The 25003-nt window shown below is 35.6% G+C and overlaps 1 protein-coding gene across 5 annotated transcripts in view; it reads left to right on the top strand.

The window, feature by feature from the left end:
* LOC308068438 (sodium channel protein type 2 subunit alpha-like) overlaps window positions 1–25003 on the top strand; it is a 70294-nt gene that overhangs the window by 9892 nt on the left and 35399 nt on the right. For 2 of the 5 annotated variants that reach the window (XM_080399060.1, XM_080399057.1), the window contains exons 1-12: window positions 3038–5654; window positions 7422–7550; window positions 8039–8130; window positions 9200–9472; window positions 12936–12999; window positions 13565–13706; window positions 14511–14717; window positions 16131–16421; window positions 19629–20009; window positions 21028–21160; window positions 22794–23032; window positions 23958–24131. In XM_080399060.1, coding sequence (XP_080255186.1) covers window positions 5575–5654; window positions 7422–7550; window positions 8039–8130; window positions 9200–9472; window positions 12936–12999; window positions 13565–13706; window positions 14511–14717; window positions 16131–16421; window positions 19629–20009; window positions 21028–21160; window positions 22794–23032; window positions 23958–24131 — 2205 coding nt within the window. In that variant the 5' untranslated portion in view covers window positions 3038–5574. The other 3 variants (XM_080399061.1, XM_080399058.1, XM_080399059.1) reach the window with 3 other exon arrangements.

The raw sequence follows: 25003 nt of genomic DNA, 5'->3' as shown, positions 1-25003 counted from the left end.
TAGGTTTATTTTAATATACGTGGCATTATACTAAAACTTGTAACTTTCAGTGTTTTACACACAAGAGAAATTAAGAAGTAGCACAGGGGTTATCTTTAGAATTATTATTTTATGAATTGCTGTATTATAGATGCGAAAAGATCATGTCTTCACTATGAAACCCATCTAAAAGGTAGCTGAATGCCTTTTCACTAGCTTTCTTCGCAGTCACGTGGAAAGTCTAGGTCGCATTCTCTTGTTGCTGGGAAGGATAGGGAAATAAGTGAAGGTAATTTCTCAGGATATGCTGAAGATCATCCTCTTCTGTTTTGTACTCTGTAGAGGCATCATATATCTCAGTGAAAAACTCTTCATATCCAGATTTATATTGTTCTATGATTTTTATCAAAGAGATGTTTGAAAGAGGGACAAAAAGAGGAGGCAGGAATTAATCTTGAAGTGTTGACAGAATGTTGCGTAATTTAAAAAAACATTTTATAGATATGTTCATTTTTGAAAAAATAAACCCACATATTTACTTTCTGTTTAAAGTAACAACAACAATTGTTGTGGCCAAGCACAGAAGTGCTGAACTTTTAGACTTTTGACCAGATGGCCTTGGGTTTCCTCCAGAATTCCAGTCGCTCAGATTCTGGCATCCTACGTATCGCACCATCATTATTTTATCAGTAAAGAACAAATTGCCATTATTTTATTTTCTGTCTTCACAATTTTTTCTTGTGTTTTCTTTTCTTTCCTGTGGAAACTAGCTAGTGAATGAAAACAAGTGAATTTAAAAAACAACCATGAAAGCAAAAAAAATAATACTTCAAAGAAAAAGGAAGAAAACTCCCAGCGATTGTTAGGAGTCAAACTTGAACTAAGTAAAAAAATACAAATTAAGATACCTCCTGCAGGAATTAAGGGTATGCCTCATCACAAATATGTTGAAACAATAACAACATAGGCATACTGTGATAAACTAAACAGACAGAACAGCTTTAAAAAAAAATCAGCTCTACCTTAAATGTTCATTGCAGAATTTCTAAAAACTCAATTTGTGCTACAGGGAATCAAGAGTTAAATTTGAAAACAAAGTTTTCAATTAAATATAATGTTCTACTCCCTTTACTCAAGTGATTTACCCTGTTGAAGTCTGGAAGTAAGGCAAATGGAAGTTGGGTCAAAGTGCTGATCCCTTTCCTTCCTTCTTTCCCAGTTCTGCAGTATTAAAACTCTCAGTTCACTGTTGGAAATCCTAAAGTTAGTACACATATTATCACGCTTTGGAAACTAGAAAAGTGATTCTGCAATTAAGTGTGGACGTAAAGTGAAATCCTGCTGAATTTCTTTTTCCTGATTGAGAAATGCCTATCAGTTGTCTTGATCTTTTCCAAAAGCATAGTGGTTTCTAGTAGATGTAAGACTCCAAACTATACATGTATTGCCATAGTAATTTCTCCCATTATTTTTCTTGGTGTTCTTTGCATATCTTTGAACGTCCTCCTTTAGGTCAGGCTCCATTTAAATTTTTTAATATGTCTTTATGAGTCAGCATCACACAACTGATGCTTCATCAGGTTTTTTTTTTCAGAGTAAAGGGAACAGAAAACATATGAAAAACTTTGATTTGAGGATATATTTTCTTGAACTCCAGGAAGAATAGTAATAGAGTTGAAAAGCAATGGTAGCAAAGAGTACATTACAGACCAATCCTTTCTCCTCTACAACAAAGGACCAGGGCATGGCTTGTGAATCAATGGGTATCTGGGAATACAAGTATGTTCTGTTTGGAAGCACTGAAATGATTTCAGGCAGGGGGAGGCATTTTGTTTTCAGGATTTCAGCTGCTGTATTTGGCACACCTGCTCAGAAAGTAGAGCATAATTTTTACAAATGCTGCCCTCTGATTCCAGCTGAGGCAGATCATGGCTACTGGCTGTGCTCCAGGTTTGCATGGCTTGTGTTCCCTTTGGGCTTTTTAGGGCTGCCACAATGCTAGCTAGATCCACTTACCTTCAAAGAGCATGAACTTTCACCCATGTGTAGAAAGAAGTGATGATAGAAATAGAATAGGAATTTCCCCAAATGCATGGAAATCTAAATAATTTTAAAACTTACTGCATGTTAAATAAAGGCTTTATTCTTTATTTCCCAGGTCTTAAGAAAACTATTACATTTATAAATGCTTCTTAAAATGTTGATAGTATGCATGAGCTATTGCTGAAACTGTGGAGACACAGTGAAAATACATGGATTATTGAATTCTGTATTGGGTAAAAGTAAAGCATAACAGAAGGAAAATAGAATTGCAGGTATGAAACTCACAAGAAATAGTTGAAAAGAGAACCAATACGTTTACTCTTGCCTTAGAGTACAGCAAAAACTCTTCAGTACATCAGTGTAATGTTGAAAACTGGTTATTGAACATTCTTCCTTATTTTCATGAAGGTCATTCATGAAATTTAGATCACTTTGTAAGTACTATTGCCTTAGTGCTTTAATGTGATAACTAATGCTGTCTATTTGATCAGGGAATGCTGAAGTTTTAATGGCTGTCATGTTTTTTAAAGTTACATACCTCACTATAAGGTACAAATCGTCATATACTAATACTTCAGAAATTATGTATTATGTATACCTCTCTGTCTTCTAGGTAGCAATATCAGGATTACTTGTAGTATCTAAATGAACTTACTTGAATGTTTTCATGCAACTGTGTTTATAGTAATTTGGGTTCTGGACTCTCCTATGTGTGAACTGGACAAGGGAATTGTGATTCTGGGGGAGGTATAAATGGAAGAAAAGTTTCACCAAATATGATTAATGATTAAATGAAAATGATACTGGACTTTAGCCTGTAACTTGTTTGTAACTTGGTGTCTTTTAAATGCTTTTTCATTCTGTCTTTTTCCAGACCTTTATAGTATTGAATAAAGGGAAGGCAATATTCCGATTCAGTGCCACCTCTGCCCTGTACATGTTAACTCCTTTCAATCCTCTTAGAAAAATAGCTATTAAGATTTTGGTACATTCATATCCTTTTAAGTGGTTAGTCTAAAACTGTAGTGAATGAGATGTTATGTAGTATTTACATCATTCTCTGGCACATGTCCCAGGATCAATGTGATCTATAGTGTTTTGTCCCTCTTCTCTCTACTATTTGTCTTACATTCTTTCTGTTATTCCCTTTTTACATTTGTGTTCATTGCTGGATCTTAATATAGTAGAATCAGAAGATAGACAGCCAGTCATTGCCCTTTACAATTTCTTCCTGTGTCCTTTCCACCCCAACACACCTGTTTTTTCCCTTCCCGCTTATTTTTCCTGTAATCATCATATTTTTTTATCTTTTCCTCTCCTCCACACTTTTCATAAATTGCAGATATATTGCTCAAAATACTTTCAGTTCTTCACTGACACTGTGTGTTAAAAAGCAAATCTTTGATCCCAGGCTTGTGCTTGCATGAATATTTAGTGAAAATACGGTTTCATAATTCCTTTCTTTCTGATTCAGATCACAATTGCAGAAGGATAGGTTGATCAACAGCTTAGGCTTCTTGTTTTGTTACGCATTCTCTGTCCTATATGTATCTTACCTGTCTATTTTATCTCTTGATCGTTATTCAATTACGCACTCGTAATTCTGTAGATGTTTTAATTTCAGTCTTCAGGTAGGATGTGAGATTTCCACATTGCAGGTAGACATTTGCAAAACTAAATGGTAATAGTGACTTATGTATTCTTTTGTCTTTTTTAGTGTTTTGATAGCTGACTATAGTAGGCATCCCACTGGTCTGATGCCAAATGCTGATCTGAACAATGAGGGCATTGACTTCAGCAAGGCTGCTTACTTAAGGAACAAATACAAAAGTTTGCGCACTTACATTTTACAAAAGTCTAACATAAGTGCACTGAAAGTAGTTTTGTGATAGCATTACATACAGGGATACTAAGATCGCATAGAATAAACCTTGAAAGGATTTTTTTTTCAATCTTGGTATAATGGAATTCTGATAATTACAATGGTTGTTACATGTTGGATGTGTTATCAATGGCTAGCTTACAAATGACTTCAGGATCAATCATGACACTACATAGCCTGTTTTATATTTGCTTGCTACAGGTGTCACTACAAATAATTGTCAGTTATCTGACATTCCTTAGGAAGTTATAGAGCATTATTCAGTTACAAGGAATAATGGGAGATCATGGGACTGAGATGGTGGTGAAGAGCTAGAGTCACCAAAGAATGTTAAAAAACATTGTTAAAAATTGTGGGAAGGTATATGCTAGTTATTTTACCACTGACGAAAGAATAGTGACGATTTGCGGCTCTGAGAGGACATTTCATCGAAAAGGATTTTGAAAGCCTATGTAAAATACAAGCTTGTGGAACACTTTAATAACACATGATTTTCTATGTTTTTTAAAAATACTTTTCTCTTCTGCTTTGCTCATATATGAGCATATAGTGAGAAGCTAGATGCTAAGTAAAGAATTTGAAATATATTTACTGAGCAGAAAACCCGAAGAATTGTTGAATGTAATGCCACACAGTTGTTTGAAGGTTGAGAAGACAGAGGTATTTGCTGTCACTTGAAGGTTTTCTTCATTAATGTAGACATGCAAAGAGAACTTCATGTGGGGAACCTCACAGTACTTCCCACCCCATTATACTTGGACTTCTATTTAAGAAACACCATGTGAACCTGCATTTTATAGTTACAGAAGCTAAAGCTCTTCTCATAATCGAGCTTTGTCCTTTCTAGTTTTAGGTTATCGTGCCATCATGTGGATGTTTTGTGCATCATCATTATGGTTTTCATTTTGGTGTTTGTATGTTCATTTCTGAGAAGAATGTAGTCAGTCCAGAGAGTGAAAGGTTGTAGATCCAGAGCAGTTCTGTTAAAATCAGTGGAATTATTTATGACTTGGACCTGTTCTGGAATTCTTTTTAGATTTCTTTTTTTTTAGAATATCATGTGTCTTCCCTCTGCCAACATTTATACTACAAAATCTATATATAAAGCAAACAGTAATAAAATAATTTTATCACTAAGATTTCCCTATGTTCTCTCCTACTATATAATAACTAGCTTTCAATATATGTATTACAATGATAAGCAAAAACATTGATATGTGCCAAATGTTATGGTGAAACATAGAAAAAGAAAAGTCAAGAAAATTTATTTTTCACTGTTTTGTATGAATGATGTAGATCAGATTTGGCTGGATCATCCAAAACAAGTGCCTTTTGTGTTATTCTACTAAATTAGGAGCTACTACTTCAAACTTTCACATTTTTATTCAAAAGAAAAAATAATCTAAGGTCTTCTTAAAATTAAGGGTTGGGCTTTTTTAATATCTTTCAGATTTTCTAATTTTTAGTATGTGATTGTTCTCTTTTAGCTATAAAACAGTGACTGTGGAAGCTTTTAACATATTCAGGGCTTTTCCCCGAGTGTTAGCAGAGCAGTGGAGGGATAAATAGCTCCTGATAGTGGAAATCTGCCAAAGCAGTGTGTTATTTGATAGTCTTTTTATGAGATTTTCTGGCTTACATTCCTTAACTCTTAACCTACATTATTCAGCATGCTTATCATGTGCACTATTTTGACCAACTGTGTATTTATGACCATGAGTAACCCTCCAGACTGGACAAAGAATGTAGAGTAAGTTAAATGGATTTTTTTTTAAATAATAATATTCAGTAATCTGAAATAAACTGCTGTAAAATTATTTTATATTTGGGTGGCATCCACTGGCAGCAGCTACCTTGTTGGCATATCCTTTCAACAGATATTCTGATGCTAGTTTCTTCTGTGCAATATTAAGTACATATATTTTACAATGCCTCATTACAAATTGTTCAATGTCCATCCTCTGTTTGCAGTACTCGATGGAGAATGTAAGAAGAGAAGATAGACTTATGATCATGCAAAAAAGTGGATTATAAATATTTTCCACTGCATTCTATGTTATGTCTGTGCAAAAATGCGGGGAAATACTCTCCCATGTCTGTTGCAATAGCCATTACAGATAAAGGGATCGTGTGATGGATGGCTGTGTTCACTGTAGTGCAGCTTTCCTTTACCAAAGACAATCTAACAATGGAAAATTTGTATGGAAAAAAAAGAGCTATTAAAAAAGTGTTTAAGTGGTTGGCTAATATTCCCATAGGAAAAGAAAAGGTCTAGCACGGTGTCAGCTACTTGGTGCTGACACACAGTTGGTGTATATTTTGTTGTAGTTCCAAGGCTGTAGACCCCAGTGTGAAATGCTGCTCTTCATGGTGCTTCGTTTTTGCAATAGCATTTTATACTTCTGCTGCTTCTTCATTCCTAACTGCTTTGGATGATACTTACCTGCTTAAACTTCAGTATTCAAAAGTGAAGTCATAGAGCTGTTAAAGTCAATGCAGGCATCCTCATTTTGAGTTCGATATGAACATGTGTATTCAGGATGTCTACCATCTAGTAAATATTTATGAATAAAGATATCTAGCTTCAGTATTTCTTTATGTCATTATATTGTACCATTTAGATATACAACAGATAGATACATGTAGATACTCAACATCTGTTGAGTAAAGTTGTGCAGGAAAGAAATTTTTTAGTAATTAAACTGAAAATACTAACATTGGAAAAATCATTTCAGTTTGACTCAAGTTTGAAAACCATTTCAAACCTTTAAATAGTTTAATTTGAATTATTTTTTCATTAAAAATATAAATGAAACAATATTTCAAGATGACATCATTTGCAGGTAGAAAATTGAAATTACTCAGAATGCCAGAATTAAATATTATTACTTTTTAAATTTCAACCACATTTTTTAGTCAAAATGAGTAGCTGAATTTTATTCGTATTTGTAAAAAATGTTTAGTTGCTCTTACACAGGATTTTGCATCTGGAAACTCTTGGTTCATTTCGGTACTATGCCTGTCTTGCTGAAGGTGAAGTACTGGATACAGCTACTCTGTAACAAAGCCAAAGAGGACTGATGAGGGTTGGCACACTGCCAGCTCATGGTACTAAACAACATTTCAGCATAAAAATAACATTGAAGGAAGACATTTTTAGTCTGGAAACAAATTCTGAAATCCTAACATGATCTATCTGCATGTTTTGTTATAACATGGATTCAGATTGGACATAAACATGCAGCAATGATGTAACCAGGAGTTTTGTAGCTGTCTTACTGTACAGATTATAGAATTTGAACTTAAGCTATGGGTTGTCATATAGTCTTTCAATCATAATTTTATTCCTCCTTCCTTATGGTATGCATTCTGCAGATGTTTAAAGTTGGTTGTAACTGCCATTAAATTCTTAGGCCACTTAAAAAGAAGAAAATGAGAATAAAGCAACTAAAGAGCATCATGTGTAAAACTAACATTTGTGTGTTTCTATAAACTCTGTCTTGCATATTTTCCTCAGATACACATTCACTGGAATTTATACCTTTGAATCCCTCATTAAAATTCTTGCAAGGGGCTTCTGTTTAGAAGATTTTACGTTTCTTCGAGACCCATGGAATTGGCTAGATTTCACTGTCATTACATTTGCGTAAGTCTTCTGCTTATTTTTTTATAAAAATATCTTCTGATAGCATGAAATTAGTGACTAAAAATTGCCTCATATTTTGTCAGCCAGAACATTTGGAGCCTGGACTTCCTGCAGTTTCAATATGTTTCTTTTACCTCTTTTACACATTTTAGTATTTCTAACTAAGCATGTGCTGCAGAGGCCAGCATGGTGTGCCAGCCCGTTAGGATTGTGAATGCCATCAGCCTGAACTGTTCATATCCTGTCTCCTTTCTGCATCCCAGAATTAAAGGAATCCTTTTGACTTCCTGCTATAAGATGACCAAATTAGGTTTCAAACACCAAGTCAATGTGGTTTATTTTGATAAAACTTATTTTAATTTCATGGTCAGGAGCATATTTATAACACAGGCAAAATACAGTGAATGGTGAAGAGGTCTTGATCAAAGACCCAAGCAAATAGGATAAAATCTGCCTCAATTCTGAGTAACTGTGATTTAATCCTACAGGTATGTAACAGAATTTGTAAACCTAGGCAATGTTTCAGCTCTTCGAACTTTCAGAGTATTGAGAGCTTTGAAAACTATTTCTGTAATCCCAGGTAAGAAGTAGTTGGTGTAAGGTGTTAGGCCCCTCATATCTCCAACTGTTATTTGTGTGCTGTCATTGTGTTTGTGTGTGAACTCCCCTATTACAGATATGTGACAGAGTTTGTGGACCTGGGCAATGTCTCAGCGTTGAGAACATTCAGAGTTCTCCGAGCTTTGAAAACAATATCAGTCATTCCAGGTGAGAGCTAGGTTAAACACTGAGGCTGACTTTTGTTCTACAAAGGCTGTACTTACATTTTTAAAGCAGAAGCCTTGTTTGCTACACACTGTTGACAAAATAAAAAAGCAGGAATCAAGACATGTAATTTTATTTAAATTGATTCTTGCTTATATTACTTGTATTTTCTTTTCAAAAAAGGTCAGCCTTTGAGTTTAACAAATTCTTGCATGAGATATTTGCAGTAAACAGCCTATGTGATTTGCATCTTATGACATCAAGCTTTCCTTTACGTGTTTTAAATATAAGTTATTTTTAAGCTTTCATACTGATGCAAATTTTATCATTTATTGCAGGCACTTGATATAGCAACTCAATTCAGTTTTAAGTCATGTATAAAAAATTAAACTCTAAAGGATAGCATGGACCATGCATGGGGTATTTTTTTAAAGATGTCTTTCTTCTCCAAACCATCACCCCTCTTATGATATCATTCAAATATGCACTTATAATGTCTTGGTACTGGGTTTACTAATGCAGAATACTTTTCAAAAGGTTCATATAAGAAAGGTTTGGGCAAGAAGCATCAGCTAAAGTAACGATGCTTTTCTATGCAGGGTTGAGATATAGCATGAATAATAAAATCACTTGTTTTGGCATAAACAATATGTTTGGTATATGTAGTTTTTATTTCTGTACACTGTAAAACAGGCATAAACTTACAGCTTTTCATTCATCTTCACAAGTAATAAGGCTTTTCATGAAAATTACTGTATAATAAATATTAGACTCATTTAGTTGTCATTTTGCATGAAATCTTTATCTTGTCAGGTAAAAGCACTTGAATTTTTGTGTGTTTAGTATCTGTTTAACATCATAATAAAAATCTTTTCTCTTTGCAGGCTTGAAGACTATTGTGGGAGCCCTAATTCAGTCTGTGAAGAAGCTCTCGGACGTGATGATCCTGACTGTGTTTTGTCTGAGTGTATTTGCACTAATAGGGCTGCAGCTGTTCATGGGCAACTTGAGGAATAAATGCCTGCAGTGGCCTCCAGACAATTCTACTTTTGAAACAACTGTTATTTCCTACTTTAATAGCTCTATAGGTGAAAATGGTACATATATTAATACAACAATGACAACATTTAACTGGGATGAGTACATCGAAGACAGAAGTAAGAGTTAATTGTATAATCTACTTCATTGATTTTTCTGGAAATTTTTTAAACAGATACAAAAGCATCAATATCTCTCTGTTGCATTTAAAATGGTGTAATCTGTCAAAAAGACATAAAAGCACTCATTTAGTGTAGTAAATAAAAGAACAGTCATAATGTAGTTTAACATACTCATAATATTGTGTTTGGTACTAAAATACCTTTTTTACCTTTTACTGCGTATGACGTTTAGAGTAAATCCCTATTGCGGTACAAAGCAGAAATTTCCGTCCTAGCTTCAAGCTTCCTGAAGTAGTGTGACAGTCCTACCTAATATGGGATCTGAAAAAGTATAGCTACGTTAGCACAAGATAATGCCCAATATCATAAATCCACATTTGAAGATCAGTTAGCTCATGAATCCTGTCATAGCACGTAAATGCAGCTGCATTGTTTCCTCTGGAACTTGGTGTCTCTACAGTATAGTCCCTTGCACAGCATAGACATGCCTTGATGAGAGTGCTGGTGATTTATCCCGTGCTTGTTCTTCTAGCAAAATAAGAACTAGATTTCATATCATGTGTCTTCTAATTTGTTTCTTACCTGTGGAAAATCAAAAAAATAGCATTTTGGTCTCCTTTGTACCTTATAATACAGTATTTTCACTGCTTTAGGTAGTTAACTTCACTACTGTGTTAATGAAAACTGTTTTAAAATTCAGACAGAACAACTCTGAACATATCTATGGGAGATTGCTATTCTGTCTTTCATCATGGTAAACAGCTTTAGTCTCTCCTGTTTATTCAGTGTTTTCTATTTATTTTAGTGTATTAGAGTTTTAACTTTGTAATTAGGCATAATCTTAATTTTTTTATAAAGTCTGTATAAATGTAACTGATGCCTGTATCACTGGAAGTTAGGAAACCTCAGTTTGACAGCTAAATGCTTTTGGATCCAAGTCTCATTGCCTTAAAATCTTTTAATACACTTATCTCAGCATGCTTGTAGTATCATAGAAATGTCATCTTGGAGAAGAGCTTGGATGATAACCTATTCTTACAAACGTCTGAAGAACAGATTCCATTCCATTCCCCTTTAGCTGTTTCTGGTACTACAGAACACAAATAGAAAGGTTTTTTTTTTAAAATGTCTAATGTAAATTTTCCTGATTTCAGATTGAATATATTACTGCTTCTCCTGTGGTCTTAGAAATAAGATAATCTTAGACTACTTTCTATTAGTCTGTATGATATTTTAAAACCTTTATCTTCTTTATTTCTGGTCTTTTCTAAACCAAGCAATCCTATTTTCTGTTTTACATTTTATAAACCTTTTTTCACATTTCTTTGCTTTTTTGGACTCTTTGCAATTAGTCTGGGATTTGGGTTGGTTTAGGTTTTGGTTTTAGTTTTTTTTATGGTTTTGGTTTTGATTTTTTTTTTTTAATAAGATGCTCAAATCTGGTACTTCTCTAATAAAGGGAAAAATCAGAAGTAATTATCTCATGTGCCATATATGAAACATTCCTGTTAACACATCTGAAAACTTAGATCATTTTTATATCAGCACTGTATTGTTGATTCACAGTCAACTTGCAGTTCTTGAGTCACTGCATCTTTTTGTACAGCAGTGGCTGTGGCCAGATCCTGTCTATTTTGCATTTACGTATTTGATTTTGCCTTGTCAGCTGTAGCATTTTCCACTTGTCTCTGTTGAAATAAATCAAATTGCTTTTGGACCAGCTTGTCAGTTTGTAAAGGTCATTCTAAATTTCAATCATCTTCTCTCCTAGCTTGATGTCTTCAGAATACTTGATGCATTTTTTCTATTATTTCATGTCTTGAGTTGGTAATGAAACTTGTTGTGAATGTATGGCACAAATCCCTGGAGGATGTTCAGAACGATGCCCTTGTGAATTGACATTGCGCCACTGGCGATTGCTCTCTGAGAATCTTTTTTCATATATTTTGTGATGATTCCAGCCAGAACGTATCTCCTTTATTTGCTTATGAAAGTGTCATGTAGGACTTGCACCCATGACTGTTGTCCTGTTACTAAGTTGGCAGGAGACAGGAATAGTTTTATATATGATGTATTTTTTACAAACTCATATGGACTATCTTTATTACTTGATCATTATCATCTTTGTATTGAGATAATTATTATGTAAATGTTTTCCAAAATAGTGGGCTGAGAATTGAGCTGACTGGATGGTTTAACAGGATCATTTGCTTACCAGTGGAGGAGCTGTGCCACATAAGAACATGAATTAGGCCCACAGACAGTTTTGAAAATCCAGCTTGGAGCCTATCTGCATCTTTAAGCTCTTTAAGTAGGGGTTAGATCTCTCACAAGGCATGACTATGTGAGCACTGGAATGTTTGAAAATCCACTATTTTCTTATCTGATATCTGAGGGTAGATTGCAGATGCCTAAGTTATTCACATAATATACCTCTCTCTAAAATAAGCTGATTTTATGCTGTCTCTGTTGTATGCTGGTGGTGACAGAGGAGAAGCGGTCAATAGGAATTGGTTGCAATTGTCTTCTTGTCTCCTTAGCATTAGCCCTCAGTTAGTTCATGCCAGCTAAGCTAGTTCATGCCAGCTGGAAGTGAATCTCAAAGGAACCATCTGCTTCCTGGGAACAGCTAGAACATACCTAATTCTGGAAACTTTAGCTTAATATGACACCTGACCCAAAAATCTCCACTAGAGATTCCCATTTTACCTTAAAAATTCCAAACTAGGAATTGATGGCAAATTGATTTTCTCTTTCTGCCTCAAAACAGAACGAAGAAAAGAAAACAATGTGCCAGGGGCTTTTAAGACTTCCACCTCTTTAAATTATATTTTACCTTATTTTAGTAGTTAGCCTATTGGCAAAATACATATAGATATTTCAAGTACATTCCTCTGCTATAGAATTTTGTGTAGTAATTTTTTGTAATGTACAATAAAAGCCTGGTTTCTCCCTCAGCTGCTCAAGTCAAGATCCAGTTAGCAATTTCTTATGCATGTTGTGTTATGTTTTCATGCTGCAAAAATTTCAGTACTTTTTCAAGTAATATTTGGATAAAATAGTATGTAATGCAATAACACTACATGATATATATGAAAATGCATGAACAAAGGCAGGGAATTGCCCTCATCCTTTGTCTTGGTTTGCTGGTATTTGTTCACTCATTTGTTGACATAAACAATTTGGTATTCCACCCATTGTATCTTACTAATTTGGGTAGGCTACTGAGAATTATCTGTACAACTACCTTTCTATTTTCTAAAGAAGGGCCAGCTTCAAGACTCTATAGTCAAAACAGTATTTTTCATGCTTTTTTTTATTCCTAATCATTATATATTGCAGTTAAACTGTTAGCTCTGCTTATTTCTGTAAAGTGTAAAGGTCTGTATCATTGCTCAATTTCCATTTGGTATAAATGATCTTTCTCATAACCTTTTTCATTTATTTTTTTTTAAAACAGGTCATTTCTACTTCTTGGAAGGACAAAATGATGCTCTGCTGTGTGGCAATAGCTCAGATGCAGGGTAAGAAAATGATCATCATTTTTCATCATGCATCAAGAAAAAATAATTAGCTACTTAGAATAGCTCAGGTGGTCAACTGTCGTATCAACTGTACATGCAGTTGCAAATTACCAATGTTTTACCATTGAAGCTATACCTGAATATAACCATCTATGTGATTTGAGTTTACACAGGCACCTTCATCAGCATCTTAGGCTAATTTTGTAAACGTAACCACATGATTGCTATGTGCATAAATGTTGCTGCTAGCTTACTGACAACTGTTTATCATCAGCCATGCTAGTTGACATTCTCTTTTCCTGGTAGAGATGTGTTGATATGGCAAATTGTGGGGAAGGGTAGATTACTACTAGTTATATTATTGAAGTATTGAAATATCATTAGGAAATGGAATTAACATTTGAAAACCAGTAAGACATACATTTTTATCTTAGGTATGTAGAATAAAATTTTACTTGTTCATAATTTCATTAGCAATTGGTACTCCTGAACAATTTTGTGATTTACTATAGCATATCGTAATTTAGAGTAGTTGTTAAAAATAGCATTTCCTCTTCTTTTGTAGTCAATGTCCAGAAGGATATATATGTGTGAAAGCTGGTAGAAACCCCAACTATGGCTACACAAGTTTTGATACATTCAGTTGGGCATTCTTGTCACTGTTTCGATTGATGACTCAGGACTTTTGGGAGAATCTTTACCAGCTGGTGAGGACTTATTAAAATAAACAGCACCATCACCAATACCATTACTACATAGTACTTGCATAGTTATTTTCATTCCCATGTCCCTAAGGTCTTTGGGACAGAAATCATCTTTTATTTTGTTTATGTAAGCTGTCTAAAACAATAGGGCCCTTGTTCATGATTTAGGTTCTCATGTGCTACTCAAATACATAATAGGAAATAGCTGCTATTTTTAAAGGTGGTTAAGCGTTATTGTTTCTTTTCACAAGTGAGTAAATGAACTTAAGTTGTTAGAGCTTCTTACCCAAACATGCTGTAAATAGATGCAAGTTAAATTGATTTGAAGTTAGTACAAATACGTTGTCTTTAAAAAGGTTACATCTTGTCCCTGAACTACATGTATCCTTAACCTGAAGGACAGTGATGTTGTGCAACGTGACATTTTGTATACTGCACTGTCTTTGTGGCATTGTAGTTTGGGACTGATGAGACAAGAAGGTAAGATGCTGGTTAGTGGCCCCACTACTGTTAGATTTAAAGGCTGTAATATAGACAATATAGTGGGGGCAGCAACTGCTACTCATTGGCAGAAGTTCTGAAGTGTTCAAGCTACAGAATCTTACTTACCTTGACCATAGTATACACAAAACTTGGATTTTTGTACACATAGCCTGGATATAATCCTATTTTGTATATGGAAAAATAATTTTGTGCTAATACAAAACAATCTTATAATGTGTTTCTAGATTATGACACAGATGCTACCATATTATGCAACAGTATTTAAAAGTCTGCTAAAAATGTGAATTACCTCTTTTTCTCCAGACACTGCGTGCTGCCGGGAAAACATACATGATATTTTTTGTTTTGGTCATTTTCCTGGGTTCTTTCTACCTGATTAACTTGATCCTGGCTGTGGTCGCCATGGCCTATGAAGAGCAAAATCAAGCAACCATGGAAGAAGCAGAACAGAAAGAAGCAGAATTTCAGCAAATGCTGGAACAACTGAAAAAGCAACAGGAAGAAGCTCAGGTATCCCTGTAAAGTAAAATTCCTTCTTCCATTCATGATTGTGATTGGATACTTTATGTCTACATATGAGAATACTTTTACTCCCCTACTCCTAACAATAGATTAGCTTCAGCCTTATAAATTCCTTTGTTTTGCAAACAGTCTTTAATGTTTTCCATTGCACTGCTTCTGCTGGCTTGAGTGGACATGTTAATTCGTGGCAAAAAATGATAATCAATAAGCCAAAGTACTGGATTTTCAAATTAGAGATGGAAATTAGCTTTTTTACTGAGCACTTGAACAAGTTGCTCAGAGTGCTTGTGGAATCACCATCCCTGAAGATAATCAAAAGCTGTTTGGATGTGGTTCTGGTTGCCTGCTTTAGGTGATCCTGTCTGTTCTGGGGAGTTGGACACGATGGCATCCAGAGGTTCCTTTCCAACCTCAACCATTCTGTGATTCTGTGAAATGGAGATGGAGATGTGAGGGAGAAAATCCCAGGAATTCTGCTTATTTCAGCAACAAAAGCAAATGTATTGGAGGTGTTGTAGAAGAAATATTTTGCTTCAGCAATATTTGGGTTTTTTTACTCCTTTCCCAGCTCTCACAGCAGAAAGCTGTAGTGCTTCAGTTTTAAAGAAAACGGGAAAAAATTGAGAAACTGGGGAAATGCTTCTGTGGTACAGAAATCATGATTACATACTGCTTTGAATTTCCTTTTCATTTTTTGAAGACTCTGAAAACTTTAATAGGATAATTGATAATGTCTGCTTGGTGTGTAGCCACATAGAGCAGAAGGTGCTCTGTGTCTTCCATGTAAGCACATGACTAGTCAGCAATAGGGGGTTTTGTTTGTTTAGTTAGGTTTTTCTACCACAACTTATAAATAACTGTCAATCAAATCCTCCACAAATGTTTGAAACTTCAAACAACAACAGGCCTCTAATAGCCTGCAATTTAACTCAAATCTCTGATAACGATTTGCAAAACTGAGACAAGCAATGTTACACCAGATCTTCAGTAGACTAGAGAGCATTCAAAGTCCAGCAAAATGGTGTAAGAAAGTGTTGCTTTCTGTTAACAGGGATTTTTCCTGTCGTTTGAGCTTTGATCCCTTCCTTTTACATAGTATTTCAGGTGAAAAATTCATTGCAACATATTCCTCCCATCTAAAACAGATGCTTGTTAACTCGGTTCTCTGACAGCACAGTTTTCCCTTGGGCTGCTCTAGCTCCTGGTTTACAGAGCAGTGGCAAATTATGGTTCCTGTGCTATTTCACAATTTATACTTGTAAGGATATGCTGGGTTCAGTGAAGTGGGATCATTGCTTTTATTTAAAAATATTTTTTTTTAAGAATGGCAATAAATTTAAAATAGTGAGTGGTGTGTGTTTGTATAAATATTGTAAATTGCATATGTGCTTGTACATATAGGCAGCAGCAGCAGCTGCAGCAGCTGACTCAAGAGATTATAGTGGAGTAGGTGGAATAGGTGGATTCTCCGAAAGTTCTTCTGAGGCGTCAAAACTGAGCTCAAAGAGTGCTAAAGAGAGGAGGAACAGAAGAAAGAAAAAAAAGCAAAAAGAACAATCTGAAGGCGAGGAGAAGGACGGGGAAGAATTTCACAAATCTGAATCAGAGGACAGCATCAAAAGGAAAGGTTTCCGATTTTCCATTGAAGGGAATAGACTGACTTATGAAAAGAAATTCTCTTCCCCACACCAGGTACCATGGTATTATTACCTCTTAAACACCTTTGTTGTTTGCTTATCATACAAAATGAAACACTCTAAAGTAGTTTGGTCAATTCTTGCAAAAGATACTACAGATTCTTTAATACCTTAGATCAAAGTATGACCAAGTTAATACTTGCAGCCAAAGATGAAACTGTAAGAATTTGAGATATTTTGTTTCATTCTTAATTTGTGTGAAAAATCAAAATAATGTGTATTAATTAAAATGAGTTGTATTTCAACTTTTTTAATGAAAATGGACCTATCTCCCCATCAAGATGGATGTATTCCGCATTATCAGTGGCTTCAAAATTTGGTGCACACATACAAAGGAATTTAATGTTTTACATGAGAAAGGTACTAAAATGTGGGATGCAAAACCCCCCGTAGAAATTGCATAAATGTTCATGTGAAATCTGACAAATTAATTGATATTAGACCGTTAATTGTGTTATCTTCAAGAAGGTGGAAATATGTGTGGCAACGTGTCCTTGCATGTGTTCTCTTACATTGAAACACCATGACTCAGCGCCATCTGCATCTCTCCATCCAGACATCTATTTAATTTGTTAGTTTTGTTATATTACCCCTTCTAAACTTTTCAGAGCTCCTCTTCATTTGCCGACCTCCGACTCTCTCCTCTTCAGCACTTCCAAGGCCAGATCTCACATCCACTCTCCTTTTGCTGCTCCTTTGTGTGCCTCAATATGCTGCTTCCTTTTATGTCCACCTTCTTGATTCTCCCTGGTCTTTATGACTTGCTTTCTCCCTCCTTTTAGTCACTGTTACTAAACTCATTCCTTCCTTTTTAATCCTCTTCTGTTACTGTCTCTGGAAAGCCTGTTTCATCCCTAAATAGATCATGAGCATTCATATTCTCTTCATGTATCACTTTCTCCAGCTCCCATTCTCAAAGAAGCTCAGACCTCTTCATCCAATATTTTATTAAGGACTCTCCTTGTTAGATCAGACTGTGGTGGGAAATAACACTTCTAGCTTCCTGCTTCTGGCAAGTTAACTCCTCCTTCCACTTACTTCCTAATGTACTTCCTTTTTTAATAGTACTGCATCCTTCCCCACCACCCCCTGCCACCCTTGGTCTACCACCATTTTGTGTTGTTAACTGTCTAGCTAATCTCTGTAAGACTTTACTGCTGAATTGAGTTAGTTCATGATTCATTCTGTTCCTTATGCAGATTTTCACACCTATATCCATTGACTTCAACTTTGTGTTGAAGACCCATCTAATCCCTTAGGTACATATTCTTCCTTGTGTCTTCATTCAGACTGCAGCCTTATTCAACTGCAGCTCAATTCATCCATCTGGTAAGAAATGAAGCATTCCTCATACAATTTGCTTCTCTTACCTTTCATCTCCAAGTTCATTTACAGCTGTTTACTCTGACAGTCTAGCAATCCCCTCCCCTCTGGTTTTCCAGCTCTAGTTCCTTTTCACTCTGGATTCTAGCCACTCAACAGAAATGCCACTCACCAGTTTTTAATAACCCTTTTCTAGACAAAACTCAAGTTTGTATCTCATTTTGACTTTTTCCTTGACATTTCACTTGCCTTCAATGTAACCAGCCATTATGTTCTTCTTGAAAACTTTTTCTTCCTAATGTTCATTATTTCATTTCCTCTCGGTTCTCCTGGTGTAGTTATGCTTTAGAAGATTCTTTTACCCCTTTATCCTGTTGACAGTTTTCTAAGGGATTTCCACATGACCTTTTGATAGTTCCTTCTCTCTTTCCTTTTCTTTTTTTTTAACTCTAAATGTACAATTGTAAATCATTTTTAACTTGGACCTTTTTCCATGTCCCAGTTACTGCTGTATTCATCAACAATGTTGTTGCAAAGAGCACTAACCTATCTCGTTGCCTTTACCTAATCTGCTAGTAAACATAATCTAACTAAAGATATTTTAATACCATAAAACGAACTGTGCCTAAAGTTCCCCCCAACCCACCTTGTGTACTTACAGTAAACAAGTCCCAGCTTTGATTGACCCATGCCAGCATTCATAACCTCCTGTTAAATTTTCAAAAGTTTCTTTGAGCTCTTTCTGGTATGCTGCCCCTCATGCTTGGAAGAAGCTCCCATGGGTTTCCACAGAACACTTCATTGCTTTCCTCAAATCCCTCTTTAAAACTCTCTTTTACCATGCTGCCTACAGAAAGCTTGACAGGGAAGTGACTTCAGGTGAGCTAAGACCACTGTTTATCATACCCATCAATTTTGCCTCCTTGTATTCCCTCTCTTTTTGTTTCCATCTGTTGTGTTACGCTTAGATAAGCAGCTCCTTGCAGAGTGCCTTTTTGTTCTGCATTTTGCAGTACCTAGAACAATGGGGCTCAGGTCCATAAAGATAAGTTGCAGAAGAGAAACAAAGACACTGCTTTGTTATTTATCATCTCTGCTGTTCATAGAGGTCTTGGGTGAAATCAGGTACTAATGCTAATCAATCAAGTCAAGAGAATCATTGATATGAATTAAAGTTAACAATCTGTAAAATTGTTTGCAAGATTAGAGCAAAATTTGCAAGATTAGGGATTTTTACTCTGATCTTGATGGCAGAATGTTTACTCACATGGGTAAATTGGCAAACATTAGTGAGACTACTTACACAAAATTACAGGCATACGTTTGCATATTCAGGATAGCTAAGACAAACAAAAGATAAGATAACAAAAAACTTATTGTGGCCTACTTGACTGGTATCTGGGGAAAAAAGAAGTATGTTTATTAAACTAGGCAGTATTTGGAGCTACCTTTGTGTGCAGACTAAGTCACAGGAAACTTGCCTAAAATGTTATTTACTCAGCCTGTTGGACTAATGCCAACCTGGGATAAATAGTGTCTAGATGTGCTTGCTCAGTTTATGAACAATTGGTAATAAACCGGGCAGAATGGCAGAGGAAATAAGTCTGTCAAGCAGTTTCTTTTACTCTAATTAAACCAATGATTTAATATATCTGAAGTGGTGAAACAACTAGTCTTTGTCTGTCACTTACGTGCTCTTTGTTTACTACCCAAAAGGGAGGGTACGGGGGCGGGGGGTGAGGAGGGCTGTACCAGTTCATTTCTTTGTAGATGACCTTACCCCTTAAGACATATTAACACTGTGTTTTTTTCCTCTGTATGAAAACATTATATTTTAAATTATTTTTATCTGATAAACATTGTTTTTATTTGCCTACAGTCTTTGCTGAGCATTCGAGGCTCCCTGTTTTCCCCAAGACGCAATAGCAGAACAAGTCTTTTCAGCTTCAGAGGTCGAGCAAAAGATGTAGGATCAGAAAATGACTTTGCTGATGATGAGCACAGCACTTTTGAAGACAATGAGAGCAGAAGAGATTCTCTCTTTGTTCCTCATAGACATGGTGAACGGCGCAACAGTAACATTAGTCAGGCCAGTAGGTCATCCAGGACAGTACCTCCACTTCCAGCAAACGGGAAGATGCACAGCACTGTGGATTGCAACGGAGTAGTTTCTTTAGTCGGTGGGCCACCAGCTTTGACGTCACCTACTGGACAGCTTCTGCCAGAGGTGATGATTGATAAAGCAGCCACTGCTAGCAATGTAAGGAAGTCTGCAATAGCTCAGGCATGATGTCCTCCCCCTCTGTGATCAACTACTGTTTCTACAATATTTAGTCACTTGGGAATGATTCCCTTTCTGACCAAGCTGTGAATGCTCCTTTCATATATTCCAGTTATAAGCTAAAGTAGAAACTGAAATTTTATAGCTCTCTAACTAAATATGTTGAAAATATACGCTAATTTACTGGGAATTAACAGAATAAGATAGAAAACCACTGAATAAATGTAGTATGTGTAGTCTTACACCCTTTGATTCATTATGCTAACTGAAGACTTAACTGGAAGGTTCTCATTCAAATATCAGACAGGATATAAAAATGAAAAAAATATTAATTTTATTTACTTAATGGAATATATTAAATGAGTATTTAACTTCCCACTGACTATATGTGAAACTTATGAGTAACACTGATAGTACAACTTACATGGGTTGTGATACTCTTCCTGTAACACAGTTAATTTTTCTAGTTTGGTTTTTTTTTTTGAGATGTCAACATTATGAAATATTTTTGCTTTTATTCTGTTTGAAAACATGCTAGAAAATTGATAATTTATTATAAATTAAGAGTTATCTTAAGAAAATACACTTATATGTGTTTTTACTGCTAGCTGTGTAGGGTGTGCATTTTCATGTTTAGAAAAAGACTTCCCTGCCTAATTAGAAAGATATTTATGGCAGAGCTTATTGACAAGCATTGTGGAACTTTTTATAGTCTAAAAACTATTCACAGTCTAAAATATGTTTTAAAATCTCAGCCCTGTTTCAGAAAAAAACTTAAAACCATTTTTTAAGCACAAGAGCAATCCTATTGATGTGTCTGACTATTTACAATATACAAAGTTAAGCATACAGTAGTCTATTGCAAAACTACAACATAAATGGAGCATGATGCAGGACAGCAAAGTGTTTTAAACCATTGTACTTTTATAATAATTTACAGTGTTATTCTTACTAAATGAACAATCAATAGGTTATTTTATCAGTGTTTTATTTTCAGGGCACTACTACAGAAACTGACTTAAGAAAGAGACGGTCTAGTTCTTATCATGTTCCTATGGACTACCTAGCAGATCCTAGTGCAAGGCAAAGAGCAATGAGTATAGCCAGCATGCTTACAAACACAATGGAAGGTATGTAACACAGAATTGTTATATGATGATACCATAAAGTGCTATTAAATGTATGATAAATTAAGTAGTAATGGTGGTTTAAGGCAGCTATTTCAGCTTAAAGGGTACAAGCAAGATGAGATTTGTATATAGAGGTAGTGTTTTGATTTATTTTTAGAATGGACTGATGTATATGGAAAAGCAGTCAAGCTTTCAATATACTAATAGGTTTAAGGTGGAAGCAGCAAAATTCCAAGTTAAATGAATGCAGAAAGCAATTGATCAATGCAGTGTTTTCTAGACAAGTTATATTTTGGTGTAAAAAGTCTTTTTAGGTTAATGAAATGGCTATGCTTCTTGCAGTAGAACAATCCCCTTCTACCACTTCAACAGACGTGCTGTTTCACAAAGGAAGGATTACATTATTCTTTCTGTAAGGCTAAATACAGTGAATCTGAATCATGGAATTAAGCAACTACTTGCAAAAAAGGGCAAAACATTACTCTGAGGCTTAAGTGACTGCCCAAAATAGCAAACAGGAAGGTAATAATGAGCAGTTTTGCACATGTGGACCATAACACTGTCTAAATACTTGTCTGACTTCTGTTTTTTTCTAAGCGTTTATCTTTTATGACACTTTTAAATATTTTATTCATTCTATGTGTAGAATCATAGAATGGTTTGGGTTGGAAGGGACCTTAAAGATCATCTGTTTCCAATCCCCCTGCATGGGCAGGGACACCTTCCACTAGACCAGGTTGCTCAAAGCTCCATCCAGCCTGGCCTTGAACACTTCCAAGGATGGGGCATCCACAGCTTCTCTGGACAACCTGTTCCAGTGTCCCATCACCCTCACAGTAAAGAATTTGTTCCTAATATTTAGATCTACCACCTTTAATCTTAAAACTCTTACCCCTTGTCCTATCAGTACACTCTCTGATAGAGTCCTCCCCATCTTTCCTGTAGGCCCCCTTTAAATATTGGAAGGCTCCCTGGGGCCTTTGCTTCTCTAGGCTGAACAACCCCAACTCTCTCAGTCTGCCCTCAAAGGAGAGGTGCTCCAGCCCTCTGATCATCTTCATGGTCCTCCTCTGGCCCTACTGTAACAGGTCGATGTCTTATGCTGGGGACCCTGGAGCTGAGCACAGTACTCCGGGTGGGGTCTCACAAGAGCTGAGCAGAGGGGGAGAATCACCTCCTTTGAACGGCTGGCCACACTTCTGATACAGCCCAGGATGAGACTGGCTTTCTGGGCTGTGAGTGTATGTTGCTTACTCATACGCAGTTTTTCATCCACCGATACCTCCCAAGTCTTTCTTCACAGGGCTGCTCTTAATCCACTCATTGTCCAGCCTGTATGCCTGATTTCTAAGACAAATTTCTGTTTTGCATACTATGTGGCATTTGCTTGTGAAAGGCTATTTTATCTATTGAATACTTACTATTCTTTTTATATCAAATTCAAAAGTGGGACAGATTATTTTTAATTGTAATTTCTTTTGACTGACAGTATCCTTTGTTTCTAAAGGTCTACAATATCAACACAGTTTATCAACAGTACATTGGAAAACAGCATTTAGGCCTCAAGGAAATACCCAGGTGATAATAGAATAGAAGAAATATATTTAAAATGTTATTTAATTTTTCTTTCTAGAACTGGAAGAATCCAGACAGAAGTGCCCACCATGCTGGTATAAATTTGCTAACACTTGCCTGATTTGGGACTGCTGTACTCCATGGCTGAAAGTCAAACATATTGTAAATTTGATTGTGATGGACCCATTTGTTGATCTGGCCATTACTATCTGCATTGTCCTGAACACCCTGTTCATGGCCATGGAGCACTACCCAATGACAGAACAGTTTAGTGGTGTGCTTTCAGTCGGAAACCTTGTAAGTCTTTCATGATGTGCCATGTATGTTAAATGCATTTTTTTAAAGTAAGTCCTTTGTGATCTAGGTACATCTGTTAAAAAGAAAACGTTGACTAGACATTTATAGGCTTGGGATGGTTGAGTTTAAATTTAAGCTGTACTGAATCCCTCTGTTGTCATGTGTGGATTTTGCCACTTTTGCTTTATAGAGCAAAAAATAGTAAGATCTGTTGAGTCGATGTGCATTTTGGTTTTTAAAACCTTCAGCTTCTGTAATTGAAGCTGGTTAAAGGAATTTATCTAATATGTTTTCTTGGATGGATACTTACACATCACAAGAGCTTTTGGTTCTATTCCCTCACCTGTTCTGCTCCACACTAGCACCTCCTGAGGTCCTGAGTGTTCAGGGAATTGTAGAGGGGAAAGACCCGGTAAGCACAGAGGATTTACTGCAACTCTGCATGAAAAGGTGAAACGGCATGACAGTGCCTTCTGTGGGTCATTCTGAAGAATAGTTCCGCTCAACTTTCAGTATATATTTTTTTCATAATAAAATAATTGTCCCTCTCATCAACTTATCTTTATCCCTAGAAACAAAAAGATTTCTGAAGGGCAAAGATGAGATCTAAGGGGGGAAAACTGAGCATTAACATCAGAAGAGATTCCGTGTATCAGTATTTATATATGCATGTTAGCATGCTAGATAAAACCCATATTTTTCCCATTTATCTCTTTTTCTTTGGAAACCGAACATTGTCATGCATATGTAAGCTTTAAATCTGAATTTAATTCCTAACTCCAGTATATGGTAATATAGAGAAGCTATTCAGATTTATCATGGATTGCTTGTTAAAAATATGACTTAACAACGGTTGATACCATTAGGTTTACTTTTTAAATATTTTTTCATTAAATTGGAATAAGAAACTGTCTTTTCCTTGCAGGTGTTTACTGGAATTTTCACAGCAGAAATGTTTCTTAAGATAATTGCCATGGATCCTTATTATTATTTCCAAGAGGGCTGGAATATTTTTGATGGTTTTATCGTGAGTCTTAGTTTAATGGAGCTTGGCCTTGCAAATGTAGAAGGATTATCTGTCCTTCGATCATTTCGATTGGTAAATATACTAAATAAAATATATTTTCATGTTCTGTTTTTGTATTTATGCAGTTACATTGTTCATTTTTCATTTGTACATTATGTATTTGGCTAACACAGAAGACCTTTTCATAAGAACTTACAAAATATTAAATTGCATACCCACTAGATGGCATGTATATATCATGTCAGGTTTGTCTTACATATTAACATATATTTACTTAAATATTAACATCTTACATAATAACACCTATTGCTTCAAGATATTGTCAACATCAGTTCTGTTCTTGCAGTGAGTGTGCTTTAAGGATTAACGTTTTTTAATAGTAGTACCTATTAGAGTCTTTTTCTCCCTAGATGAGGAGAATAAAAAATGCAAAAGCCAGAGGCCCTCACTACCTGTGACTGAAGATCAGTAAATTACGTAGTAAATAATGGAATAGTCAATAAAACTTTATTGCCAGTTTTAGTTGATAGTCTTCCGTTACCAGCTGGCTTACATAGTTAGTTTCAGAAGAGAGCAGTGTAAAGATTTTTCTTTGGATAGGGATTTTTCCTCACTGCAAGCCTTCTCTTTACCACCCTCTGCAAGGGTTCATCCACTAACAGCTTTTCTCTTTGGAAGTCACCACAGTATCTCTGCCTTTTATTAGATATTTCTGTCATCATCAGGAGCTTGATAAACCTTGGTCTTGCTGAAGACTAGGCTAGCATGCCAGCTGATGTTCAAATTGTTTTCTGAGAAGACCTACACAGTAAGAGACATGAAGTTAGACTTCCTAGTCATCAACCAGAAATTTTGCCTTAAATAAAGCAAAAAATATTTAACTTTAAATAAAAGCCCTTTAAAAAATGACAGGGGTTAAATTTGTTAATTTGCTGGTTCTCTGT

Source organism: Falco punctatus, assembly GCF_963210335.1.
Source record: "Falco punctatus genome assembly, chromosome: 8".
Classification (NCBI taxonomy): Eukaryota; Metazoa; Chordata; class Aves; order Falconiformes; family Falconidae; genus Falco; species Falco punctatus.
This window is presented reverse-complemented; position numbering and strand designations above follow the sequence as displayed.